Source organism: Artemia franciscana, chromosome 8 (assembly GCF_032884065.1).
Source record: "Artemia franciscana chromosome 8, ASM3288406v1, whole genome shotgun sequence".
NCBI classification, from domain to species: Eukaryota; Metazoa; Arthropoda; class Branchiopoda; order Anostraca; family Artemiidae; genus Artemia; species Artemia franciscana.
This window is the reverse complement of record NC_088870.1, coordinates 4,009,869-4,033,892: the sequence shown is the minus strand read 5'-3', so window position 1 is coordinate 4,033,892 and position 24,024 is coordinate 4,009,869. Positions and strand designations below refer to the sequence as shown.

Genomic DNA, 24,024 nt, shown 5'->3' with positions numbered 1-24,024 from the left:
TCCTCCTCCATCCTAACTTATTTAAAGCCTCCCTCTTTGCACCCTCCCAAGAAGTTCCATCTTAAATTAGATCTTTCCTTACGACATCCTTCCACCCCATTTGAAGACAACTTGCTTTTACTTTGGCCTTAGATGGCTTACTGACAAGGATGATATTTGCCAAACGGTCAGTTTGTCGAAGAATTATGTAAATAATATAATAAACTATGCATATATATTATTGGATTTATATATACACTAAGAGTTAACAGATGCAACATCTGTTTTGTCTAAATTCGTGATAAAAAGGTAGCGTTGGCGCAGTTTTAAAATGACGTAGTTAAATTTTAGAAAGTAAGTTTTTAAATATGGTTCCCGTAAATGATTCCTGAAATGCATATATTGGTGAGTAGGTTACTGAGAGCCCACAAAAAAATTTTCAAGGAGGCAACCTTGCAAAACTCTAGCAAGGAAAAGGGGTGGGCAAAGGTTTGAAAACAAACTCTATTATCAGGAAGTGCTATATTTCTTAAATTTTCCCGAATTTTCTGATTTCGATAAACTACTAACATGGGGTTCTTTTGTGTGACTGGGCATCAGTCTCATTAAAGTGTGTTTTCTTTTATTAAAATCTTCGTGGCTCCATCAACAATAATGATATGCCATTAGTACTGGTAATTTCCTCCTTTTATTTTAGTTTCGCCTTCGATATGTTTGTTGTACTTGCGATTGAAAGTTTAAAAAAGTGGTTTTCAGGTATTATCTCTGCTGGAAAGCTATTCCAGATGGTGATGGATTGTCGGGTGAAGCTCACTTTTTTGGTATTTCTGACGGGGTATACCCTGCTCTAGATAGTCTTGCTGGGTGTTATTTTGATGAGTCTCCCTCTGAGCCTTTTCTTTAAGGTTTGATAGCTCCTCTGATGGAGGAGAACGTATGTATTTGTGAAAACCGACATAGTTGCTACGCCGAAATGATATTGGATCGATTGCAGAGATTGGTATCTGCGTCTCCAGAAGTTGCTGTGTGAGCTGCTCGATTTTGAACACATTTGAAAGGAGTTATATGACTTTTGGAGCACCGGCTAACATAGGGCATGTATATCTTATGACTGGTCTTATGTACGACGTGAAAAGTGGCAAAATGGACTTACCAGGGAGGAGACTTTTGTACTAAAAAGTTTGCATGTTAAAATTGTCAAAATATCCAAATGGATGTGAATTTGATCTCTGGCCTCCTTTCATTTGGAAGAATTTAGCTTAGGTACGGGTAGATTGACTAAAAAAAGACTTTTTTTTTTATGCGAAGTCAAGAGCGAAGCTGAACCTTATAACGAAAAAAAAAATTATTGCTTCACAGTTTAGGCAATGCTAGCTCAAATAAACTGACTCACGGTATTTTTTATGTTTGTAGAATTTTGCACAAAACCGATACAAAAATAGGATGTTTTTTAATGAGTAGTCTTAAAGTAGCCTGCAGATAATAAAAGACTTTAGTATAAGGCTTTCAATAGACTTTCCCTGGCCACGATATCGATAACTCTTAATGCTCAATTTGAATTCTCCAAAAACTCTAGTAAGTTCACTTTTCATTATTAGGCTTATCAAAAGTAATTTTGTTATGCACTGTGGCTGTTCCTAGTTTATAATATCGGTTTACAGTCGCAACGAAAGAGTATTAGAAATAAGTAAGAGTGAAAGTTTGTGCTAGCGTCAAGAAGAAAAATCACCAACACCATCTAGCATTTGGCGAGTTTGGTTCACCCAAAAGTAGCCTACTGCATTTTTTCAGTGACTATACTTTTAAATGTAGAGAAGGTAAAGCATGCAGGATTCTATCCCCACTAGGCCTACCAGCTCAATTTCAACTACCCTACTTGGCCTACAAAGATTTTCTTAAGCTTACCTAGCCATACCTCTTAAGACTTGATTTTTACTTTAAGTAACCTTCGATAACTAAAAATGTGGAATAATTTTCTATTACAGAGAAATTTCAGCTTCAATCATAGTGCGTTGGAGACTAATCATATAAAACATCCAGTATTTTTTAAAATATTCTACTTTTTTAATGAATTTGCCAGACACTGCACTGTAAGTGGCGCTAGTGGCGCTCTTTGTCTTCCCGTGTGAAATTGCCGAAAATCTGGGTAACTTTTACTCAGTCAAAGTTGCTACCAAAGGGCTATTAATTATAAAAGATTTAGTATCAAACAACCAAAGGACTATTCATTATAAGACATAGTAAAAAATTTTCACAGTAGACACGCTATTAATTATAATAGACATAGTAAAACATTTGCATAATAGACAGGTTATTAATTGTAATAAACAGAGTAAAAAATTTGTATAATAGACCTAGAAGAAAATGTGCATAATAGAGAGACTAGTCTACAGGTGAAATAAGCCAATGGCAGTGAGTAAAACGGTGCAAGTATCCAGTATTAATTAACCCTTTTAATTAAATTAATTAGCTGATAAAAGGTGATTGAGTTGTTCTCTTTTTAATCACTGTTGGTTAGATTATTTTATAGTCTGTTCAATTTGGAAGTCAACTTGATGTCGTTTATTTACACATACATAATGGAAAACTTATGTAATTTATGAATTTCAATTTTAGGAGGGTGAATTTTGTTTGGTTTTCAGAGGTGCCAGACTTGGACAACCTGTTCTTATAGAAACCCTTGCTAGTGGGTGCATCCCAGTTATAGTTATTGACAAATATGTCCTCCCTTTTTCAGATGTCCTAGAATGGAAAAGGTAGACAGTTTTTCTTTTTCGTTTAGACTGTGATTGTCTTTCGGTAAGATTTTAAGAAGTCTGTGATTTTAGTGATGTAGTTTTAATGCAGAAGCATACGCAAGGGAGGCAGACGGTGGGCTTCTGAAATATCAAGATTGTTTGTGTTTTTTCTAATAATCTTAAAATTTACCTATTACTACCTCAATGGTGCCTTTGTCGAATTACCCTCCTAAGATATCGTAGTTAAAATCGTATGCAATATTAAGAGATAATATTAAGTTTTGCACAATCCAACTTTTGCCGTAAATCAGTTGCCAGTCAGAGTCTAAAAACATCTTCGTTGGAAGTTGCAAAATTTAAGATACAAAATTTAGTGAAAGGATTGTTGCAGTCAGAGATGGGAGGAGGTAGAGCGGGCCTTGGGGTCTCTATCCCTAGTAAGTTGTATAATAGTCCTAGTCCTAGAATAATAGAAGTAAAATATCGAGAAAGGGCTCATTCGAACGGAAACTAAAAGCTCTAATGCCCTTTTTAAGTGACCAAAAAGACTGGAGGACAGCTAGCCCCCCTGCTACTCTCACCCCGTTTTTCTGAAAGTCATCCGATCAAAATTTTCAAATATCCAGTTTGTGGAGCATAGTCGAAAAAACTAGTAACTATCCAAAGCCCTAGTTGGAAGTTAGTTAGGCTATTTGTAATAGATTCATGAGTCTACTGCTCAGTAGGGGCCTCCCACAGTCCACTCAGCGTGTCCCCAAGTGGTGATAGGGGAATGCCGTACAGATATGTAGGGTACTTCCATAAGAGGCACGGACCAAGAGGGGACCTTTTCCGTGGGGATCTGTACTAGAAACTGGGGCACTATCGCTCAGGGCCATAAATATAGGTGGAGGAGAAAGAAGGCCCCTCAAAAGTACAGTCAGTAGAGCCCACCGGTGTGTGGACCCGTCCTGTACTTCTCCTAATTACGGGTTAAATTGCATGGTGATGCAGAACACCATCGTGGGAGGATCCTCCATAGGAGGAAAAATGAGACAGGGCGTAAGATCCAGGTCAATGGACAACAGCCTCTGCAAAGGGCTGCTTCGACCCTTACGGGGTAGCTACAAGACTGGGACCTTGTGCTCAATTCTATTCCCTCTTGAGGAGTAGCGCCCTCCGAGGAAATTATAGCCTACTAAAAGACACAGCGTTTACACGCGATTCCGGTTAATGGATAATTCTTGTGGGCTTGGTGTCTTTTGGTGGGCGTTTTTCGGCTGAAAAATCTCTTTCTAGCTAATTTATCTACTATGGTTTGCCTCCCCGTAGTAGCATAATATCCACAGGCATTAACATATAATTAGTGAGAGGTAATAGACTCGATATTGTCTCTGCAGGATTTCGACTCTTGTTGATAGAAGAGAATCACCAAGTGCTGAAAACCTTGTTGTGACCAAGATGGGCCCAGGATTGCACAAAACCTCCATTCAGTGGGAGGTCCCAGGGACTTCTGACTGTCCCGTTCTAAGCCGGCTTAAGCGCTTCGGTGTAGACATGAATAGATATGTAAGTCCCCGGGACCATTTATATCGGAGACCATTGCTTTTACTGAAGCCAAAACAACTTCAATGATTTTAAGGATATGAAAATTGGAATTTGGAATGTTACGACGTTAAAAAATAACTATTGTACCGACATTTTTACAGACGAGCTTAAACGGTTCGTATTAGACTTATTAGGAGTTTCAAAAACTCATAATGAAATTAGGTGATATAGAATTTATTTACTCAGGTGGGAACGGTGGGGTACATAGACAGTGTACATGACATAGACAGGGTATATGGGGTACATAGACGACTTATGATGAATAAGGAAGCTGCTAAGTCTTATTTAGGCTGGGAAGGTATTAATAATGGAATACTGATCGCTCATTTTATGACCAAAAACTTCAGGGTATCAGTTGTAGTACTATATGCCCCTGTAGAACCGACTGACGGGGATATTAGTGACTCAAGTGAATTTCACTTTCAGTTACAGGAGCAAATAGACAAGGTTCCAGGTAGAAATACGGGCCTTTCATTAGGAGATTTCAACGCTCAGGTCAGTAGAACTAGAAATAGATGGTATCCTAGCCTAGGTATATTTGGTGTAGGGAAGGAAAACAGTAATGGCTACAGACTGCTGCAGTTTTCTAGTTATAACGATCTAGTTATAACCAATGCAGTGTTTGGTCATAGAGTGGCCCATAATTTAACGTGGTTTTCACGTAATGGTAAGTAATAATGGTAAATGGTAATGGTAAGGCCAGCTTTGCCTCTCGCTGAAACTATCTATTACCCTTACCTTATGCCCATCTACCTTACTTTGTGCCCATCTATCTTAGTTCTACCCTAGGATGGATGATAGACTATCTATCAAAAAGTGAAATGAATCATTTTTATAAAATTGTTAAAAAGTTATGCCAGCTTTGCCTCTCACTGAAACTATCTATTACCCTTACTTTATGCCCATCTACGTTACTTTGTGCCCATCTATCTTAGTTCTGCCCTAGGATGGATGATAGACTATCTATCAAAAAGTGAAATGAATCATTTTTATAAAATTGTGAAAAATTTATGCCAGCTTTGCCTCTCATTGAAACTATTTATTACCCTTACTTTATGCCCATCTACGTTACTTTGTGTCCATCTATCTTAGTTCTGCCCTAGGATGGATGATAGACTATCTATCAAAAAGTGAAATGAATCATTTTTATAAAATTGTGAAAAATTTATGCCAGCTTTGCCTCTCACTGAAACTATCTATTACCCTTAGTTTATGACCGTCAACCTTACTTTATGCCCATCCGCCTTAGTTCTGCCCTAGGATGGATGATAGACTATATATCAAAAAGTGAAATGAATCATTTTTATAAAATTGTGAAAAAGTTATGAATTGGTAAAATAAATACACGAGGGCCAGAACATCATTGAACATCATTGTATGAACATCAATTGCAAGATATATATGTCATTTTTAATAGATTTAGTTAAGTAGAATTGCAATACATTAATGATATTCACATTAATTGCAATTAGTTACATTTGTCGTAACTAATTTTTTATTAAGAGCAGCTGTTTTCTGTGTAAAAAGCAATTACCAGATAAATATAAATTGCCATTATTGCAATTAACATTATTGACAATATAAGTATCACAATCAGTAATGTTAATTTTAATTAATTAAATTAATGATATTTAATTAACTACTTCTTCTTTCTTCTTTTCTAGGGCTGCTATTCTTTTGTATGAACATCAATTACCAGATATCTATGTCATTTTGAAGAGTCTTAACCCAGAAAGAATACAAAGTTTAAAAGAGCATGGTCGGTATTTTTTTGATCAATATTTAGGCAGTATGAAGAAAATAGGGCTTACCACTTTAGATATCATCAGTGAGCGTGTTTACCCTTTACAAAGCAAAGGGTACGATGGATGGAATGTTTTACCAAAAAGCGTAAATATTACTTTGAATTTTACTTGCTCACTTAGATTTGATTTTTTTTTTCTGATAAGAGAAGTTCCAATGTCCGTAGAGAGATTAGTGTCTTTGAAGTCCCCATAAATTGTAAAAAAAAGCAATAGGTTGGAATTCTCAATAATCAGCTAATCACCACATCACCAGCTAAATCATCATAGAAACTTTCATAATATCTAGAAACTTGATTTGTTTTTTTTTCACCTTTAAGATTGTTTAAATTTTTGGAATAAGCATTTCCAGTTTCGAGTTCCCAGTACAATGTGTGGTGTGTACGGTGGAATATTATAATGTTTTTTTTTTGTTTTTTTTTAGCAGAAATCTAATGACAATATCCAAATAATTATTTTGTTCATATGAAAAATATTAGTTACTGTTAATTATCCATATGCCAATTATTTGAACTGTTTCAATAAGGGAACCCCCTTTTTTGAACCCCCCCCCCCACTCCTAATTGAGGCTATTTTTACCAGAAGCTTAGAATGAGTAGTCCAATTAAAAGGTAGTAGTTTTGAATTAGATGGAGCATGTCAAGTGTTTGTAAACATAGGCGTAAGCAGCATCTTGTATAAAGGGGGATAGCCGATTATGTGATGGAGTGGGGCTCATAAATGTATCCCGAGGTCCTTTGAATATAAGTCTTTAGAAACTCGTTATTCTCTATTTTGCTAAAACTCGGCTTTTAGCATTTTCCATGTTCTACTTTTCTCGCAATACTATAATATTATAATATAATTTAATATTATAATATAATACAATATTTATAATATAAGAATATATTATAATATAATATAATATTATAATATTATAATATAATATATAATATAATAATTATAATATTATAGTATAATACTATAATATAATATTATAGTCCAGAAAGGGATCGGTTTGACCGGAAGTAAATTGCAAGAGAAAAGATTTTTTGACTACCTAACTCAAAAAAATATAATGATTCCAAATATGCAAAGTTGGCTAATCTTGCTATTTCACGACTATGATTTTTAGGTTGGGGTTGATTTTAAGAGGGGGAATTTCGTGTATCCATATATAGGCGTACAACAACACAATTAATCTCCAGAATAGTGTAACAGGTCACGGTTGATTAAAATCACATTTATTTTAACGTAAAATTAAAACTTAGATTTTTTTGCTTGTGGTTGATTCTAAGAAGCTGAAATTCGTGCTTCCATGTAAAGGTGTACAACAACAATTGCTAGAATAGGGCATTAGATCACGGGAATTATGGAAATCACCTTTATATGAACTTAAAACTAAAAATTATGTTTTTTTGCGATTGATCTTGAGGAGGTAAAATTCGTGTTTCCTTACAAAGGCGTACAAAAGCAAAATTAATGCCTAGAATAGGGTACTAGATCATAGTGACTGTGAAACCACCTTTAATTGAATGTAAAATTAGAACTTTCATCTAAATATTCGATCAGTATCATAACCCTTTTGCGACTGATGGGACCTCAAAGTCCCAGCATGTGAAAGTCCTTCGGGCGCTTTTAAATCGATCAACTAGTGATAAAAGTTGTTCCATCGTGTTTTGACTTATGTGGCAAGTCGATTAATGGGTAACATGTCAAAGTAGCGTTCACTGAGTGGTTTAGCTGACGGTGAAGTTTTGCTGTTTCATTTTTTTTCAAAAAAGGAAGAAGTTGGGTTTTTTATTAGCACGTGAACACGTACACATTCAAGAAAAAGTCGATTGCCGTAACGCTTACTAATAAAGCTGAACCAGTTATTAATCATTTGCCGCTGATCCAGCGTTTTGATATATCAGCGAAAGAGTAACGATACTTTGGAGTCATACTTTGATTATGAATTGTACTTGCCAGTTCCGTCACCTTTGGAGCAAATGGGTTTCCATGATTAGCCGATAATCTGCTCTCACCTATGCGATGTTGCGTCTAGCTACAGAGCAGCAACCAGAAACTGAAGACTTCGTCAAAGACTTGAGTGACAAGCATATAGTTTTCGATGGTGGGGCACTGCTTCAGCAAATCCCTCTTGAAAAAAAAATCAACGTATGATAGTATCTGCCAGAAGTACGTTGACTACGTTGCATAGAAATACGGGTTACAAAGGACATCGATGGTTTTCGATGTATACAATCCAGCACCATCAATCAAAGACATCACCGATATGAGATGGAAAGGGACGCGATCGTACCCGCAGATCGATTTTTAACAGGAATATGGTGTGTTCTACAAAGAAAGAAGTGTTCCTAAGCAACTTCAAGAATAAGCAAGCAATCATAGCCGTGACCAGTGAGTACCTGACCAAAGCTGGGTGTCAGGTATACCAGGCAGAAGGTGACGCTGATCCTCTCATTGTTCTAACTGCAGTTCAATCTACTTTTTCTTATGCCTACTGTCTAGGTTGGAGACGACACATATCTGCTTATACTCCTGTGCTATCACGCACAGACAGGTAGCCAAGTGATCTACTCTTACTCTGAGCCTTGAGCTGGGATCCCAAAGAATAGAATTTAGGATATAAATTCAACGAAACTTTTGGATCTCATATATGTAGCACAATCCTCTATGTCCACGCCTCCCTTGGGTGCGATTCAACTACTCGCATCTATGACATTGGGAAGTCAGCGGGACTACAGCTTCTGATACAAAACAATGAATTTTAGGAATTCGCTAAAGTTTTTATGGACCCACTATCCACCAAGCAAAGTATTTCAGCAGCTGGGGAAAAAGCAATGATGCTTTTATAGAAGTGCCCAAATTCGTCGAGAAAGTTACAGCATCTGCTTTGTATGTTGAATCTAAAGTTCTCCTTCCCACCAGTGATGCTTGCAGATTCCATTCATTTCGAGTTTATTTGCAAGTTAGATCATGCAAGCCATGGGATGTAATCTTAACCCTACCCATTTCGGGTGGGTAATTCAGAATGGGCTATATTGCCCTATTTTTGGTGAACTCCCAGCTGCCCACAACTCTCCCCTTACAGTTTATCACTGTAACTACGAAACCAACTGCTCAATTATGCGATACACTTCCAAAAGAAATGGCATCAATTGCACCTCAGCCTGTAGACCTTGCAAGGGAAGAAGTTGTGCTAACTGTGTTACAACTGATTTTCTCAGAGTTGATGATCTGGAAGATAACGAAGATCTATGAATATTGATATTTCGATTTTTTCTCACATTTGTATATTATACAACTGAAAAACTTAATCGTTAGTTAAAATATTTAACTGGGTGATAGTTTTAGTTCTACGTTTTAAGACCGTTTTTTTAGATTAAGCGTGGTTTAACACTAATAGAATATTTAAGTGAAAGTTTTAATTTTACTTTCAAATAAAAGTGATTTTCATAATCATCGTGATCTAGTAGCCTATTCTAGACATTAATCTTGTTGCTGTATGCCTTTATGTGCAGCAACTTATTCATCTGCTCAAAATCAACCTTGTGTATGGAAAAACGAAATTTACCCCCTCAAAATCAACCTCAGCCAAAAAAAAAAGTTTGTGAAACAGCTAGATGAGCCAATTTTGCATATTTGGAAGCAGCACATTCTTTGAACAGGGTAGCTAAAGAATCATTTCTCTTACAATTTGTTTCCGGTTTTGCCCTTTTTTCACACACTTCCTGGACTATAATAGACCCGTTATTCTTCTTTCAATTTCCAGAAAACGTAAACACCATAAAATTGATTTGACATAAATCACATTACGGATAGATAACAGCTTCTTGTTCTAAGAATCCAATTCAAAAGTTTACAGTTGGGCAAAATTAAATATCAAAATTGGCATAGGGGAGACCGGCCCACGTTTAGCCAAAGCAAATAATCTCAACATAAAAACCTATGGGAACCTCTTATGGATAAATCCTATGGAGTTGTCCTGGCTAAGTGATTGGCGCGTTGGTTTGAAAATTCTTTGTGCAAGGGGCACAGGTTTGATCCCTGGCATAGCCAGTTATTTGGTTTGGGACTGGGGTCAGTGGTGTGAATCTGTAAGCTCAGCCAGAAACGACCCAGCTTTAAATGGGTACCTGGAGAAATCTGGGGAACGTAAGCAGGAAGGATGTTCGAAAGCACAGGAAGAGTGGCCCCCAACCCCCATTGCACTTCCTGGCTGAAGGACCACGAAACGGAGATCAGTACCGCTGGTTTGGACCTTAAGGGTCTAGTGCTGTAATGCTTACTTCCTTACTTCTGATCGGTTATTAAAGGTCCGAAAGATGGCATTGTATGTTTTTAAAATGTCTGGCCTTGCTTAATACTTTTACCAAAAATATCACGTTGGATCTTATTCTATGGCGATTAAATCTTAAATTTTTTTTTCAATTTTATTGTGAATGCTGCGCCCAATTCAGAATACTAGAAAAGCCGTAAACTCACGTTGTAATCTTTTATTATTTGCTTGTCTTTTGGCAGCTCCCCAGACGTGCCATCTTCACCGGTTCGGTGTTAGCATTTTGTCATCCCGTGGGAAAGCGAACTCCCACTCTCGGCCACAATACCCAGGGTATGTTTGGCATGCCGTGCGAAGGTGTCCGAGAGTAGGCTATGCTTGTTAAAAGCCGTGAAAACAGCATATTTATTCAATTTATTATTATTATTATCATTCAAAAAAAAAAAAAAACACATATAACACCAATAATAATAAAGATCCTAGAAGCGAACTTGTTGAGGACCAAAACAACAACAAAAAATTGAAAATGAAGAAGAGAGAAAAAAAGAAAAGAGAAAACATGGGTAATTAAAGCAAATTGAATAAACACTTAGATAAATATAATATCAAGATTTTAGTACATTGTTATATAGCGTCCGAAAACTTGTGGATAGCTCGACACTGGAGGGTATTAAATTCCATTGAAGTATAGATTTATAAATTGGGGATCGCTGGGCGGAACTAGAGAAAGGTTGGATGAACGGAGACAGTGGCCTTCAGAATTATTACTATTAAAATAAGATAATAAGTGGGGAGGAAGATTTTTATGGTAAGCGGAGTATGCAAGGGATAGATTTAATTTTTTGATGATTTGTTCAAAAGGGATAATACCAAAATCGGAGTACAAGTCCTTGGTGGGATATAGTCGTGGCAACCGAAAAACTGCTTTGACGGCACGGTTTTGAGCAGATTTTAATTTATTGGTAACTGAAGGATAAGTATTGCCCCATACAGATCCGCAGTATGAGATATATGGGTAAATAAAAGAAAAATAAAGGGTGACAAGGATATCGGGAGGAAGAAAATAATTCACACGATTAATCATACTTACCTGTCGCAAAATTATGGCTCTGATATAGGACACATGTGTTGCAAATGATAGGCAGGAGTCTATGTGGACACCAAGAAACTTGGCAACTTCGACCTGCGGGAGGAGACTGGTAGAATATTTTAGGCCAAGTGCTGGCTGAGCTTCATTTTTTTGTAAGGGGTTCGAAATAATACCACCTGACTTATCTTGCTGTTAATGGTCATGCAGTTAATGAGACACCGCTCCTGTACTCTATTCAGAAGTGTTTGAGTAGAGGTGACGACGGATGGTAAATTAGGACTGGTGATGAAAAAGTTGCTATCGTCAGCAAAAAGTACTGGGTGCACTGATGGACCCAGGTCCGTAACCAAATCATTAATATAAAGGAAAAAAGTATTGGACCAAGAACAGAGCCCTGTGGGACGCCCCTCTGGACAGGTAGGGGATGTGAAGTTATCCCGCCCAGACTCACACTCTGTACTCTACCAGAGAGATAAGAGCCGAACCATGAGAAAGGAACTCCAAGAATCCCTAGGTTATTGAGTTTACTTAATAAAACACTGTGATCAACCATGTCAAAGGCCTTTGAAAAATCCAGAAATAAGCCCAATACAGTATTTTTAAGGTCAAGCTGGGAACGTATAAACTGTGTGGCGTCTTTTAGTGCATTAAATAAAAAAAACTAGTTTTTTAAACTGAAAGTAAGGAGCGATATTAAAACTTAAAACGAACAGAAATTACTCCGTTTATGAAATGGGTTGTCCCCTCCGCAATCCCTCGCTCTTTACGCTAAAGTTTTTAATTGTTTTAAAAAGTAGAATTGTGGCAAAGAATCAAACTTTAGCGTAAAGAGCAAGGGATTGCGGAGGGGACAACCCATTTCATATACGGAGTAATTTCTGTTCGTTTTAAGTTTTAATATCGCTCCTTACTTTCAGTTTAAAAAACTAGTTTTTTTTTATTTAATTTCTGAACGTTTTAGAATTAATGCATTTTTGATCTTGGCACTCCGCACATTAATTATTAAAATGAAATTTGCATATTAATTTTTTTTGGCTAAACGGCTTTCTCTTAGTTTTGATCAGACGATTTTGAGAAATAAGGGGTGGGGAAGGAGGCCTAGTTACCCTCCAATATTTCGGTTACTTAAAAAGGCAACTAGAACTTTTAATTTTTAACGAACGTTTTTATTAGTAAAGAATATACGTAACTTAAGAATTAACTTACGTAACAAACTTTTATGCTCTTATATTTTTTATTATGTATACGAGGGGGTTTGTCCCCTCGTTAATACCTTGCCTTTTACACTAAATCTTAAGTTTTGTCCCAATTCTTTAAGAATGACCCCTGAATCAGAAAGGCCGTGGAATAAATAGTTGAAATTACTAAAAATACTTTAGCATAAAGAGCAAGGTATTTATCTCCTCCTAAATACCTCGCTCTTTACGCTAAAGTATTTTTAGAACCCTTCATATGCGTAATAATCTCTGTTCGTTTTAAGTTTTAACGCTACTCCTTACTTTCAGTTGAAAAACTTTTTCGTGTTTATTTTTTCATTGTTTTTTTTTTATAGTAATGCTAGAAAATCCCGCGCCCTTTTCATTGAATTTCTCTTCCCCCATGACATATTCCTCTAAGAGAAGATCCTCCCACATAGCCCCCTCCCCTCAATCCCACCCCAAACCAAAAAAATCCCCCTGAAAACGTCTGTACACTTCCCAATAACCATTACTGTATGTAAACACTGGACAAAGTTTGTAACTTGCAGCCCCTCCCCCAGGGACTGTGGGGGAGTGAGTCATTCCAACGACATAGTTAATATGGTTTTTGACTATACGGAACAAGCTGGCTATCTCAAAATTTGGATCCGTTGACTTTGGGAAAAAATTAGCGTGGGAGGGGGCCTAGGTGCCCTCCAATTTTTGGTCACTTAAAAAGGGCACTAGAACTTTTCATTTCCGTTAGAATGAGCCCTCTTGCGAGATTCTAGGACCACTTGGTCGATACGATGACCCCTGGGAAAAAAAAAAAACAAACAAAAAACAAATAAACACGCACCCGTGATCTGTCTTCTGGCAAAATATACGAAATTCCACATTTTTGTAGATAGGAGCTTGAAATTTTTGCTATAGGGTTCTCTTATACGCTGAATGCGATGGTGTGATTTTCGTTAAGACTCTATGACCTTTAGGGGGTGTTTCCCCCTATTTTCCAAAATAAGGCAAATTTTCTCAGGCTCGTAACTTTTGATGACAAGGATTAAATTTGATAAAACTTATATATTTAGAATCAGCATGAAAATTCGATTCTTTTGATGTATCTTTTAGCATCAAAATTCCGTTTTTTAGAGTTTCGTTTACTATTGAGCCGGGTCGCTCCTTACTACAGTTCGTTACCACGAACTGTTTGATGAGCAGTTGAAAATTTGGCACGGAAGCCATATTGATGAGGAGAAATCAACGAATCTGATGAATGAATCCCAAATACAAAGGGAGAAAGACTTCGGAATATAATTCTCTCGAACACTTTAGATATAACTGGGAAAATACGTTCTGAGACCATACTGGCTATGCATGACGTACGAAAACAAAGAAAGGAAACAAAAAATGAAAAGAGAAAAAACAAATAGGTGAAAAGGATTTTATCAGCCACTAGCAAAACATGAAAAGCAAGCAAATATTTTGACAAGACCTCCGCCAAGTCGTCCTCAGTGCAAAAAAAAAGACGAACAAGAAAAAATAAAAAAAAAAAACAAAGAAGAAACAACAGCAAAATCTAGATTTTGCTGTTGTTTCTTCTTTGTTTTTTTTTGTTCCTCTTTCTTTTTTTCTTTTTTTTTGAGCACTGAGGACGACTTGGCGGAGGTCCTTGTCGAAATATTTGCTTGCTTTTCATGTTTTGCTACTGGCTGATAAAATCCTCGTTTTTTCACCTATTTGTTTTTTTCTCTTTTCATTTTTTGTTTCCTTTCTTTGTTTTCGTACAATATAACTGGGAGAAGTGAGATTGGACGATAATTGCTTATCTCAGACGGATCGCCTTTTTTATGAATTAAATAAAAAAAACGAGTTTTTTTAACTGAAAGTAAGGAGCGACATTAAAACTTAAAACGCACAGAAATTACTTCGTATATGAAAGAGGCTGCTTCCTCATCAACGCCCCGCTCTTTACGCTAAAGTTTGACTCTTTCTCTCAATTCTTCTTTTTAAAACAGTAAAAAACTTTAGCGTAAAGAGTGGGGCGTTGATGAGGAAGCAGCCTCTTTCATATACGAAGTAATTTCTGTGCGTTTTAAGTTTTAATGTCGCTCCTTACTTTCAGTTAAAAAAAAACTCGTTTTTTTTTATTTAATTTCTGAACGTTTTGAATCAATGCATGTTTTGATTTTGGCTCTCCGCAGAGGAATAATCAAAACGAAATTTGCATATTTTTTTTTTTGGGGGGGGGGGGGCTAAATGGCTTTCTCATAATTTTGATCGAATGATTTTGAGAAAAAAATGCGGGGGCGAAGCCTAGTTGCCCTCCGATTTTTTGGTTAATTAAAAAGGCAACTAGAACTTTTAATTTTTTACGAATCTTTTTATTGGTAAAAGATTTACGTAACTTATAAATTAGCTTACGTAAAGAACTTTTGTATTCTCATGTTTTTATTACATATATGAGGGGATTCGCCCCATCGTCAGTACCTCGCTCTTTACACTAAAGCTTAAATTTTATCCCAATTCATTAAGAATGACCCCTGAATCACAAAAGCCGTAGAATAAATAGTTGAAATTACTAAAAATACTTTAGTGTAAAGAGCTAGGTATCATAAGGAGGTGAGCCCCTTATATGGGTAATAATTTCTGTTTGTTTTAAGTTTTATTGCTGTTCCTTACTTCCAGCTGAAAAAGCTTTTTCACATTTATTTTTTTTATTTTTTTTTAAATAATGCTAGTAAATCCTGATCTCCCTTCATGGAAGTTTTCTTCTCCTATGACAAATTCTTGATGGAAACTTCCCCCAGCATATCCCCCTCTTCTCAACCCCTCCCCCCAACCAAAAAAGTCCTCCTGAAAACGCCTGTATACTTCCCAATAACCAATACTATATGTAAGCACAGGTCAAAGTTTGTAACTTGTTGCCCCTCCCACGGGGACTGTGGGGGAGTAAGTCGTCCCCAAAGACATACTTATAAGGTTTTTCGACTACGCTGAATAAAATGGCTATCTCAGAATTTTGATCCGTTGACTTTGGGAAAATAATTAGCGTGGGAGGGGGCCTAGGTGCCCTCCAATTTTTTTGGTCACTTAAAAAGGGCACTAGAACTTTTCATTTCCGTTAGAATGAGCCCTCTTGCAACATTCTAGGACAACTGGGTCGATACGATCACCCCTGGGAAAAAAAAACAAAAAAACAAATAAACACGCATCCGTGATCTGCCTTCTGGCAAAATATGCTACAATAGGGTTCTCTGATACGCTGAATCTGATGGTGTGATTTTCGTTAAGATTCTATGACTTTTAGGGGGTGTTTCCCCCTATTTTCTAAAATAACGCAAATTTTCTCAGGCTCTTAACTTTTGATGGGTTAGACTAAACTTGATGAAACTTATATATTTAAAACCAGCATTAAAATGCGATTCTTTTGAAATGGCTATTGGTATCAAAATTCCATTTTTTAGAGTTTTGGTTACTATTGAGCCGGGTCGCTCCTTACTACAGTTCGTTACCACGAACTGTTTGATCGGGATAACAATTGCTGATTTAAATATTTCTGGGAAGACTCCATTGGTCATAGACAGGTTTGCTATGTGCACAATGGGTTCACAAATATAGGAAGATACGGTCCTAATATGCCAAAGAAGTCAGGTGTACTACTACTAGAGAAAGATTCGATAACTTGAAGCACCTCTTTGCGATCAGTTGGAGAGAAAAACATGGATCTGGGATTTTTGCTAGGGTGTACTGACTGGAAGAAGGAACAGGAGTTAGCATTTGGAATATTAGTGAAATAATTATTAAAAGCATCCGGTACTGAAATTGGGTCAATTAATCTGCCACTGATGTCCCTAAGGTTAATAGGTACAGATCCTGAATTCCTTTTTTTTTTAAAGAATTTCACTTATTGTAGACCAAATTTTTTGCAAGTTCCCTTTGCAGTGAGAGATTTTTGAATAATAATAATTTTTCTTTGCTTCCCGGATGAGTTTAGTATATACGTTTTTGTATCTTTTACAATTAGTCAGGTCAATAACGCTACTGGTTTTGCAAGCTAACTTATATAGGTCATTTTTTCGGTATGAAGAGATTATCAGGCTATTGGACATCCAGGGTCGTATATGGGTAGTTTTTCGGTTTGATTTACGAACTGGAAAGGTTGAACTGATAAGATCACTCAATCCCTGTGTATAACTATTTGTGGCTGAATTAATATCCTGACAATCCAAAATCTTGGACCAGTCGAAGGATTTCAAACAATCTGTGAACCGGTTCATATTCACAGTATTATATATTCTATTAGACGTAGGGGTGTTAGTTCTATGGGGTTGAGTAGCTGATAGGGAGGGCAAGGAAAGATAGATTGAAAAGTGATCTGACAGGTCAGAAAATATTATTTTGGAGGACAGGTGGTTTCCCAGGGAAGTGGATACAAAAATGTCGTCAATTAAAGTAGCGGTAGACCTCATAGTATCAACTCTAGTAGGAAAAGGGATTGTGGGAAGAATACCACTTGAGGTAAATGTTTCAAAGAAGGTATGACTATCATTATTATTGCTAACATTTAATAAATTACAATTGAAGTCCCCAAAAACTATTGCCTTCTTTTGTGGTAAATTAATAAAACTAGAAAAATCATCAAACAGATTACAAAAGAAAGGTGTAGGAAATGAGGGTGGTTCATAAAATAACGAAAAAATAAAATAATTCTCGTCTATACTTATGTCGACGATTATTGAATAAATGCATCTATTATTTATAGGTTGCGAGAAAAAGAATTCACTTTCTAATAGTCTGGTGAATTTTACACTTGATCGGATGTAAAGCGAAATGCCGCCAGAGGACTTGGTTAATTTTCTTTCAATATGAATAGCTTGAAAGCCAGTGAGGGAAAATTCATTAATATCATCAATTTCTGAAAGCCACGTCTCCGTTATTCCAATTACGTCGAAAGGGCAGAAATCATTTGTTAAAATTAAATCTTTAAAATTAGCCAACTTATCCCGTATGCTTCTGATGTTATAGCAAATTACATTAAGTTTGGTCTCTTCCATTAGCTTAGGTTTCACATTTTTCACAAAATCAAAATTGTCGAGATATTTACAGTTAATTTGGTTTAAAGGGCTATCGGGGCTAGCTAAGGTGTTGGTGGACAGATTATTTTGGTCATCGTAATAGTTAAAAACAACATTATTGCACAGTGACAAATTCGTGAGAAACGTAAAATCTTGTACAGTACTTGTATAGTCCAATTCCTTCATTTAAGGTTTGGAGTTTTCTTTCTGCTGTTAACAATATCACGTAGAATAGGACACCGTAGGCTGTAAGAAACATGGGATCCATCACAGTTAGCGCATTTGGGCTGCATTTGCCACGGAGAATCACCTGTTGCCTCATGAGGACCAGCACATCGAGAGCATTTAGGGAAAGAACTTTTGCAAACCACCTGTAGGTGGTTGGGTAAACGGCACTTGTTACAGCATCGTGGAAGATCGTGAAAAACAAATACTCGAATTGATTCATACTCAATATGAATACCATCTTTTAAAGCATGGTCGAGTGACCTGGCATCCGTAAAACAGAGCTTTGCGGAATTCGAGTTGCCAAGACGAGTAGCATGACTGATCCCAGGGACCTTCTTAAACATAGCGAGTTCAAAATCACTTTCAATGCCTTTAACTAAACCATAGTACTTTTTGGATTTCATTTTCACAATTGAGGAGGGTAGGACAGACTGGGCCGAGACACAGAACTCTGGGGCAGCGGTTTTATCAATGGACACAATCATCTTGTCACCAACATGTTTAACCGACAGAATCGGTTCATGACCGCAAACTTGTTCCAGAGCTTGTCTGCGTTTTGTAGGATTGCTCAGATCAGGCGAAACCTTAGAGATAATCACTGTGGTATTATTTTCATCGTTGCGAGACGAAAGGGATGGGAAAGTGGTTTCGTAAGACACCATTTTAGAAGACATAGTTTGTAACATCTGTTCACAGCTATTTACTTTCGCAGCTAATCTAGAATATGCTACCGCTGGTATACAGGGGACTTCAGTAGGTACACGAATGACGTAGCGAGGAATATCCAAATCGTCATTATCGTACTTACGTAGCAGATCGAGAATATTCTTAACATTATTTGACGCTGCCTTAGCACCAATACGCTTTGGTGGCTGGATATCATTGTTAACTTTGTTCCAAAATTCCACCTTAGCAGAAGAAATGACTGATCCGTCAAAAAAATCAACGGCACACTTAATTATCACTTCATCATCTATTCCGGATTCGTAATTAGACTGTATGAAATTTAGCACGGGCGAGTAAACCAGTTTCCTATCACCCACCGATCGCATGCTATTGCTGTCTGCATCAGACATAATTCACATAATTCAATAAAAATGCCCAACTCCAATTCTTGACACTCTAAGTTTAATTATAGTCCAAAAATAAGGTTAAATGACTTATCGTTTCGAGGGGTGAAAATCCAAGAAAATTAATTGTAGATTGTCTGAGAAAATCCAAAGTAAACTTTTCACAATATTTGAAGGTTGAAGTCAAGCTTAATTCTGGCGTTGTTCAATCCTATTAGACCAGTAGGTGAACTGAAACTCTATTTTTTCCTGTCAAATTTCACTGAGGATAAAATGCTTAAAAGTAAAACAGAAGAGAAAAGAAAGGCGGCTGGGATCCAGAAGAAAAGAAAGCAGTAGTTTTTACTGTCTTAGTCGACAAAAAGGCAGTTGGATTCTCTTAAAGTACCATGAGTGTCCCTAGAGGAATTCCGCAAGATTACAGGGAAAAAGTTGAGAAGCTGAATAACAATCTGAAAGTCTGGACCCGAGTTTCTTTACGCCCTGTTACAAATCATGATAAATATTTACATAAAAGCAAGAAAAAAAGTAAAAAACTTCTTGAAAACGGTAGCTGATATACATTTCTACTGTACTCCTCTACGGAAATTCGCATACACCTATGTCATTATTCAGAGTATAAAAGTGCCGGATAACAGGAAATGCAAAATTAGAGAAGACAGGGGAGGAATTGCAGGCAAAGGTTGGTGCTGCTGTCTTATGGATCGCCATAAGATTCTATCAGTAAGAACGCCAGAAGGTACAAGCTTATGACGGGCAACTGCTTTCAACCGTCAAAGTGTAGGAGCTTTCTTTAACAACCTGGATTGAGGTCTAGATGAACACATGTTCAGACCACAAGGCGAATTGACGGATTGTGGCTGAAAACATACACAAGCTTTATAAAATCATTGGATAATGAGGCCAGAAGTAAGTATAGAAGGTCACGTCTGTAAAAAGAGGTTATTTAACCATGATTTGTGTTGGTGTTAATGCATTGGGAACCCGGCCCCTCTTCTGCTTATTCCCCAGGAAACAGCGTCTGGAAATTTTACTCAAGGGAGCTCTACCTGGAATCGACTCTGAAAATACCTCTGGCTGGATGACTGCCTCTCATTCTTTGCTTTACTTGAAGTATTTCAACAGTCAAGGCAAACCCTACAGTCTCCTGTACTTCCGAAAATTGGCGCTCAGATCAGCCAATACACTATTGAATCGCTTGATATAGCTAAAAATAAGGGTGTTGTACTTTCAACTCTCCCTCTCCATACTACTCACGAACTACAGCCTCTAGAAAGGATAGTCGTGGGGCGCCTTAAGGCCTACTACAACCAGGTAGCCGCAAGTTTTGTGAATACCCATAAATACAAAACTATATTATAACATTGCTGAGCATCTGGGGAAAGTATATACAAAGGTTTTCACTCATGAGAATATAATCAGTGGAATTAGAGTAGGCGTGATCCACCCCACCGACAGAGATTTCTTTAAGGATTGTGAGTTTCTCTCGTTTTATTTCTCAGGCAGAATGCCACATCTAGTGAAGCATCTAGAATTCACATCTAGTGAAGCATCTAGAATTCACATCTAGTGAAGCATCTAGAATCCACATCTAGTGAAGCAGCCACCAGGGAAGTTTCAATTCTCAGCGCAAGTCCTGTACGACATTTAGATTCCTTTTTTAACATAAACCCGAAACAGACACAACATAGGTTCTGTCTCTAAATGAGAAGCAAAGGTCAGCAGATGATTTGTTAAAGGGATCGTCCTTTCCAAAAGGCTCAGCACGAAAAATCAACAGGAAAAAGAATATGAAAAAGTCAGAAGTGATCACTGACAGCCCTGTGGAAGAACGCATTACTTATGGAATAAAAGCTGTATCTGTCAAGAAAGCCCTACTCCTGGTAAGGAAGGAAGTCAGAAAAGTGAAAAGGCATGTTCTAGTAATAAAAGATGCAGTTGGGGTGACGATTCTGACGTAGGTGATCCTGTATACAACAACCCTTTAGACTCCAGTATGGATGTTGGAGACGAGCCCCCTACCAGCAACTTTCAATTTGACACTGAGAAAGTCAAGGTTGTGGTTACAGTCTGGTTGAGCTTAAGAACAAGGAAGGAAATCCCGCTCATTATATTATCATTATCAAAAAAGTAGCTACTGAAGAACTTATGGTCTGCTTTCTGAAGGAGACTGGAGCAAGAGACTTTGTGCTAATTGACGAGATGGATACTGTCTTGAAGACAGAAGCTGATGTGAAACTGCAACCACTTATAGATGGAATACCAAGATTAGCAGGACGACTGACTTTTCGTGTTGATCAGGCAATTTATGATTTAAAATTAATGCTCTTTAGTTGTTTTTAAACCTTACTTAAATTCATTTTGTAGTTTTTTATACTGACCATATTCTTTCTTAATTTTATAGCCGAAAAACAAGTCTTAATGTTTTCCTGGCTACTTTTCTGTTTCTTTTGTCAGTTGGCCAAACGTAGGCCAGAGACGACCGAGCCAGTACCGGGGCGGCCCAGGCTCAGCACTTAACCACTTGGATAGAGAGGCATCCAGGTGGAAAAGTGGTGGAGTATTTCTAATTGTCTTTTTCAAGGATGGTAGGCCTATTAAATGACTCTGCTTTGGCATACTCAGCAACTTCTTATAGCTTAAATCAATTCCTAGAGATTTAAAGAAGTCAAATCTGCCGATCGTAGGCCAGTCTCCTATCTAAATATCGAACCAATAATCAATATTGAATATCGAAACCTAAATATTGATATCGGAAACTACATTTGGAAATTTCTGTTTATTTCTAGCTTTTTCAACCATCTACCTGGTAACATCCAATAGTTAAATTCCAACATATGAAAAGATATCGTTTGTATCTAGTGTAAGTTTGAAATTTTAGGGGATGGGAGGGGGGCAGTTGCCCTCCCTTACCCCCCTTCTACCTACACCATGTTTGAATATACTGGTCATATTTTAAATGCACTAGTAATTAACAGTAGAGCCCTATCACGATATCACATTTATATTTGAACCAGATCCTAAAAATTACTGCTTAATGTTACAATGTTAAAGTTGGAACAGAACATCTCAGTAACAGATATACCAAATCAGGACAAATTAGTCACATAAAAATTTTTTGAGAAAGGATTTAAAGGTTAAATAGGCTAGGCAATAAAGGTAACTTTTGCTTAAGCTGACATTTGAAAAAAGAAGTTTTCTAAGGTTAAAGTCAATTAAACTCATTATCTAAGACTTTCTTTGGCATTTATAAGATTATGAACATGCTGTCTGTGTTTAGGAAAGATGAATTTTAACAAAAATGTTTTTTCAAGATTAGGTACTCTCCGAATACTCGGGTATTCCCCTATACGTATTTCTTAGGTGCTAAAAGAAGTGTTTGCTTTGTTTCTATGTTTCGTTGCCTCAGTTGAGCCATCAGTATAGCCGTGTGACGCAGCTGAGTCACATGGGACGCATATTTTCTAAAGGCTTAATAAAAGATATGTAAATGTGGAGAATATGATTTATTGGGCATCTAAATTTCTAAAGAAGCGAAAGTAGCATAAGGGATAAGTCAGCCTGTTTTGTGATTTTGTACGCGTAGAGCGTCATTTGAGTTAAGCAGTGGCGTAAATTCTTGAAAATGAGGGGGGTAGCAGATTGGTTGTTTTTCAATTTTCTAATAAAAATATCAAAAAAGACATCATTCTACGAAAATAGTCCCACCCCCACCCCCAAATAAAATAGTTTTAAAACTTAAGAGGGCGATTCCCACTGTAAACCCCCCTCCAATTGATGCCACTTTTATCAAGAAATTTAGAATGAATCGTGAAAGCTTGAGAGGTAGCGGTGTTGGAATAGGTGGAGAACTATCTCAACCTTGGAAGCTTCCATTGATCTCACATCATTGGAGGGGTTAAAGAGTGAAGTTCTAAACAGATTATGGTGGGGGAGGTGCATATTTGAGCCTACAGCCCTATAAGGTCTGATTATCCTAGAAAGCGGGACAGAACGACATTTTTCGTACTGCTTATTGTTTGAAATACTGTTTCCAAAATAGTGATTTTTTGGAAACCTTTGAGAACGACGTCTATGGATGGAATGTGAAAAGGTTTTGATCTTTTTTTTCTAGGGATATAAGATCATCATTGGAGGTAGTAAAAAGTTAAACTCTAAACAGATTAAGGCGGAGGATGAGCGTATTTGAGCCTATAGCCCTAGAAAGCTAGATTATAGCCCTAGAAAGTAGGGCAAAACCACATTTTTCGTACAGCTTACTGTTTAAAATACTGTTTCCTAAATGTTGCTTTTTTGGAAACCTATAAGTAGGACGTTCGTCGATAGGATGAAAAAAGGTCTTTCAGTCTATAGTCCTAGAAAGTCTGATTATAGCCCTAGAAAATGGGACAGTGCCAAATTTTCGTACAGCTTATTGTTTGAAATATTGTTTCCAAAATACTTCTATTTTTGGAAACCTATAAGCAGGACGTACGTGGATGGAACGGGAAAATGTGTTTATTTCTTTTTAGGGGGAAAAAACATCATTGGAGGGAGTAAAGATTGAAGCTCCAAACAGATTGAGTTGGAGGCGGAGCTTACTTGAGCCTTTAGCCTCAGAAAGCCTGATTATAGCTCTAGAAAGCGGGACAGAACCTCATTTTTCGTATGGCTTACTTTTTGAACTGCTGTTTTCAAAATAATGCTCTTTTGGAAATTTAGAACCAGGATGTCCGTGGAAGGGATGGGAATTTTTTTTTTTATAGGGAGATAAAAACCTCATTGGAGGGGGTATAGAGTAGAAGCTCTAAACAAATTGAGATGGAGGACGAGCTTAAGTGACTTGGCACGCCTTTGATTTTTCAGTTGTAGTAGTAGTCGTTAATGTTGTACTAAGAATAATATAAATATATAATCATACTCATATTATTATTAATATCATAATTTTATTATATTTCCAATAAAATTGTATAAATTTTTTAAAGCAAGTATAATTAATAATTTGAACAAGTGTCATTATTCTTATATTGTATG

The 24,024-nt window shown here is 36.9% G+C and overlaps 1 protein-coding gene across 2 annotated transcripts in view; it reads left to right on the top strand.

Moving 5' to 3' along the window:
• The window catches only part of LOC136029889 (exostosin-2-like), a 73,026-nt gene that overhangs the window by 29,556 nt on the left and 19,446 nt on the right, over nt 1-24,024 (top strand). For both annotated transcript variants that reach the window (XM_065708370.1, XM_065708371.1), the window contains exons 6-7: nt 2,596-2,735; nt 5,969-6,194. In XM_065708370.1, coding sequence (XP_065564442.1) covers nt 2,596-2,735; nt 5,969-6,194 — 366 coding nt within the window. The remainder of the gene's footprint in view (nt 1-2,595; nt 2,736-5,968; nt 6,195-24,024) is intronic.